The sequence below is a fragment of the Bremia lactucae genome, linkage group LG7, assembly GCF_004359215.1.
Source record: "Bremia lactucae strain SF5 linkage group LG7, whole genome shotgun sequence".
Classification (NCBI taxonomy): Eukaryota; Oomycota; class Peronosporomycetes; order Peronosporales; family Peronosporaceae; genus Bremia; species Bremia lactucae.
Window position 1 is genome coordinate 1,839,803 of NC_090616.1, and position 5,287 is coordinate 1,845,089.

At 42.4% G+C, this 5,287-nt stretch overlaps 1 protein-coding gene across 1 annotated transcript in view; it reads right to left on the reverse strand.

Moving 5' to 3' along the window:
* Nucleotides 1–1,614, reverse strand: part of CCR75_007589 (uncharacterized protein) — a 4,325-nt gene extending 2,711 nt beyond the window's left edge. The window contains exons 1-4 of the mRNA XM_067965647.1: nucleotides 1,336–1,614; nucleotides 1,213–1,269; nucleotides 1,082–1,150; nucleotides 960–1,016 (exon numbers count right to left, since the gene is read on the reverse strand). Coding sequence (XP_067817600.1) covers nucleotides 960–1,016; nucleotides 1,082–1,150; nucleotides 1,213–1,269; nucleotides 1,336–1,422 — 270 coding nt within the window. The 5' untranslated portion in view covers nucleotides 1,423–1,614. The remainder of the gene's footprint in view (nucleotides 1–959; nucleotides 1,017–1,081; nucleotides 1,151–1,212; nucleotides 1,270–1,335) is intronic.
* Nucleotides 1,615–5,287: the final 3,673 nt, after the last annotated feature.

Here is a 5,287-nt window from a genome sequence, read left to right on the forward strand (position 1 = left end):
GCAGCCATAATGATCTCTGCTTGTGGCTTCACTTCATCGTCAAGCATCATGGCTACACTCACGTGCATAATGTTTTCCGTAAGTAATTGTCGTCGAAAGAGCTCGCCAATAAAGGGCACGTTCTGGAGCATGCAATGTCGTCGCCACGAATGGTGCGCCAAGGGATGGCCGTCCATAGATTGACTCCCAGGCTCTTCAAGAAGCGATTCATAGCACTTTGTCAAGAGTATTCGTCGAAAATTTATCGTCTTGGCTCCATTTTTAAATTCTGGCGTTACTTCCGCCATCCCGGAGCACAATTTGGCATACAAATCGCTAGACCAATAAACAATTAACATGAGAAAATAAGGTCATCGTTTGCGTTCCAAGGCAACAAATACATTACCTTGACTGAGGTTCCGCAATAGCATGGTCGAAAAGCAGCCCTATTATCTCTTGAAGGGTCTGTGCGCAGCTCATTGGGATGCCCACAAACACTTTTAAAATCACGTCCATTGTCTCCGTCGTGACAGTATCCAACAATCTATTGCCCATTATCCATTCGTCTTGTTAGAATTATAAATCTTTTTTTTTTCTTAAAAAATATATACGTACGTAGCCATTTGGCGCTTGGCGAAAATGGCTTCTTCTACGGGATTCACCGGCTCGATCATTGGAGTGGAGCCATTTGCAAGAGTCGCAGCGGGCGGGCCCGTATAAAGTCCCATGTTCATGGCCGTAGCGTATTCGGACGGGTTAAAGTAACAGACTAAAGACGCATCGTACGACATGGCGTCGTGCTGGCGACTCTTGTCTTTCTTTGGATTTCTTCCTTTAAGGTCCCCCAGGACGGCATCTGCTCCAATTGTATCGGCCCACGTAAAGTCTTCGGGCATCATTTCATACAGTGGTTGAAACTAAGCCAAGCACGTGAGGAATCAGTCATATTACGTTTAACAAAACAATACTTTGCCACGCACCTTCAAAAGGTTTGCTATCGAATACACGCGTCGACCTTTCACTCGGTTGCCAATTTTCTGTACCCATTCTCTTATCAGCTCAAATGGATACAAACAAAAATATCCCAATCTAAAATCCCTACTTTTAACGGAATCAGATTCTTTACAACATCCGAAATACTTTTTAGCACTTGATCGCAAATGGGTTGAAACTGCACCGTCACAAATTAGTTGGAATACCACCTTTTTACTATGGGTACACACGCTGTCATACCGCGAGTAAGTACTCTTTCGAGTAAATCAATCGATCATGCACCGGCGAATATCCCTCCTGCAATGCACCCACGTAGGACGTCGTCAGTCATTTCCACACTGCCGATCCGTTTTCCACTCGTACGTAAGAAATGGCTTCTCCTTTCTCATCTAAAGCCATGTTAAATTCACCAGCGCGTTCTAATGTCGTCTTGCTATGACTTGATAGCATAACTGGTGCAACCTCAACTTCTTTGACGGTATTGGCTGCACCAGTGAGCCCAGTGGCCTTCACGGGAGACACTGCGGCTAAAGATTTATTTAAAAAAGCTAGTGGCGCCGACGATCTGTGGTTATAAGTACGGAAGTAGGGTTATATTCGGGAATCCAAGCAAGAAAAGCAACAGAATTAAACGCACGGTGGGACCCACTCGCCCGCGTTCGGGTTGAGTGTGGACATGCGGCGGGGATGGAGCTGCGCGTGTCAACTGGTTTGGTACAAAAGGCATCTGAATGTAGAGGCAATCGAACGATTGGTTAATATTGGCCACCCGCTGACTTGAAAAAAATTGCGATTTGCACTAACGTTATGGTTACTTGAGGAAGGGTCAATGCTTGCATGAACTTTCACATTTAAATGCGTCTTTATCAAGGAATGACGCATTTATTAGCGCGTTTGCAAGGTAGCTGCGATGCTTGCTCTGTGGTGGTAGATCTGTGTCGACGTTTTAAAAAGGCAAAAAAACAAAAGATGTCGAAGAATTATTCGTTAGCTCTATACTCGTATATTTGTAGCAAGCGCCTAGCAAAGAAACAATTTAAGGCTTAAATTCATTACTCAAAGCTTGCGCAAAAAAAATAGTGGCAGCATAAATATAACACATCACAGTTGGACGCTATCGTCTATTGACAACTTTAATCAAAGTTAGGTGGAAAGTATATTGAATTAACATTAATGCGGATATCGTCCATACGTAAGAAAAACAGTGTCGCACTTGTGCTTTAGCCGTAATCCGATCGAAGCACTAGCTCCGACAATAGTAATCAAAAGAATTTAAATTAAAGCTAAGACAGAATTGATTTAGGTTTCTAAAGGATCGTATTTAAAAAAATTTACGCGAATTTACATTAAAAATAGCTTTTAATGAAAGTTGTTTATAAATACTTTGTTTAAAATTTTTCCTTTTTTCCTTTTTATTATTATTTGGCGTTTTTTATAAAAAAATCCACATATACGGCAAATTAATGCGGAGGAGACTATAGAATAACATCGAAAGGTAGCAGCTACCTTTCAATGTTATTCTATAGTCTCCTCTCCACTGTCATGTAAGCCACATAAACCCATCGTCAAACATATTCTTGTGTGCACGCTCAAAACGTATGTTGCTTTCTAGCTTTGTCACAAACAGCATATATATTTGGTGCGCTTAAAGCCTTACGAGTCATATGGACTTTATTCTTATGGCTAGTATAAAATCAATGGAGAATAATTCATACTATGCATAGAATATTCCGCATTGAAAGACTTCGTAACTGCTGTGCAGAGTGCCACAGAGGACACGCTGGAATTGGGGCATATAACACTTTAAAACCAGGTGCTCTTGAAAAGGTAAATGCAAAACTTAGAAATACATTACACGGCTGTAACCTGCTGCGCTTTGATTCGTCACGTATGCCTCTCCTGTGCACGCAGCCAGCATCATAAATAGTCGATGTGCTAGCATTCGCCGCATTCCATGAATTGCGCTGCATCCCAATACCTGACGTCACTTCAACACTCCGTCTGGAGATTTCTTTGAAACACTACTACTCTCAATGTTGTTTTACTTAAGTGCGAGCCTCGACCGTGCCTGTTGTCGGTCATACTAATGATCCGTCCACAACCAGGGTCATCACCCCCCCCCGTAGTACATACACACGCATGTGGACACCTCAGAGTGTTTATCAGATCGCCATCTACTGAACAAAAGGTAGGCATCATAAATGATCGATGCTGCCGATTATTACATGGCTCGTATTTCTGAGCTACGCTATTCCCCAGGATGATATCAGTTTTGCCATCCAATTCAATGAAATTATCCTTTAACGGTGTACCCTTTAACGTGTATTGGACACCAACTACACGTTTCTTTACTATTCAAGATGCGCCAGTTGCTAAACGCTTTATCATCCTCGTAAGAGGTATATCGCGCCTACGATCTACTAGTGTTCGTAATTGTATAAAGTTGTTCAACTTTCCACAATTGACTAGGGAACGAAGTAGAAAATCCTTTTTCGTTTCGAATTGCAAGGTGATGAGAATATCTTCATCACCAGGGGGCAGTAACGAAAAGTGATATGTGTTGGGAAAAAATCTCGTCACGATACCTCCCAAATTTCCTGTTGTTGCAGGAGCAATAGGGCACTCCGCACCTATTGATCCCGACCATTTGTTGACGATCCGCCTCGCCGCTGTAAATTTCCAGCATGTCGGACCCAACATAGTCTGGTCATATGCTGCGGAAGGCATTAGGAAAGACTGAGCAAAAGCCGACGTTCTCAGCTGCTCCTTGCGAGAAGCGATCGTTTTGCTTAAAACTGAGCAATGCACTACATAGTGTACTTTTTTTTAACAGTGACTACAGCGTTGCAATCGCTTGTAATTTGAAGATGTGGGGTTTCTTTCTCGCTCCTAATATATTAGAGGTCGATTGGTTTCGGGATCCTCGAATACTCGCGTCCCAGTAGACGATATGAACCCGAATGGACGAAAAATAATGCCTGTTTCAGACTGTAATCTTTTGTTTCACTATGGAAATCGCTTGATCAAACGGTGTCTCTAATTCGAAGCGAAACAGGCGGGTTTCGACAGGACCATCCGCAAGATTGTTCACCTATCGGCTGACATACGGTACAGCTCACAAGGTATCGTGAGTGCTGGGCGTAAGCGTAAATGTCACGCTTACCTTGCTTCATAATACAGTTGCTTTGCTCGAGAGCCCTAAATTCGGCTCAAACTTTTGTCTAAGCCGGGTTTCAAAGACCACATACAACACAAAAACAAATGGGTGGTGAAGCTTGAGCCGATAAGACCCAATATTTTTTTTCGTCCAGCCAAGCTGAACATGCCGAACTTCACTTTCGTCGCACCATCCTCGATATAGTGAGCTTGCTTAGTTCGACGAACCATCGCTATAAGGAGTCACTTTAATTGCCTTGAACTCAAAGACACTAACTTTGAAGCTTTCAGGTCGACGCGCATGAGACGGCCCGGCAACGGCATGTGAATGCTGCTGTCTCAACAGTGCTAACTGTTAAGCACCTATTCCTCTCACCTTACCTTTCATGAACCTTGCGGAGGAATCAAGTTACTTTATTTTGGGTCCACGTTAAAAGAACTCGGCGATAGCCAGACGTTGACATTCTCTTTGCAAAAACATTACTGCGCAAACGTCTGGTCCGTCTACATTCGAACTCGTACGCTCACCCGAGTTCCATTCGAGGTCCTCCAAAAGAGCGAATCCATCTGGCATTATGTGGAAGCCTTCACGCGGGCGTAAAAGATTCCCTTCCTTTTCATTTAATATGTGTGGTCAGGAAACGACCACGAAGTGCTACCAGGTAAAACGGGGTACATTTCGCTCATTCTATTTTGCATGAGAAAAACGACACTTGTCCCATTTTAAAATGTGTTAAGTTCCGTGAAGCTGCACAGTATTTATTGTATAACTTCTAAGAAATGTTTATTGTTGAGAATTGATTTGTTTGCGTTCAAAATAATATTTGTTCGTACAAGTCTTCTATTCTAGTAAAGCATCAAAATGAGCATTTGTCTCGGCTAGCAAAGCTTTTTAGTCGTGAATTCCATCTTTCTTACGTAAATCAACAACCGTGATACCTCGCAGAAATAGCGTAGAACCACTCGACATGCCCCACTCGGTGGACCTTATCAATAGTCTTGTCAAATGCTCTTTCCAGATCCCAGTCAATATCATATTGTTCAAGCAGATACATTGTAACGGGGTGTAGCGTTACATGAAATTAACAATAAAAGATTGTTAATTAATATTATCCAAAAGGTAGATAATATTTGGAGGAAATTACTTTAAATAGTAATT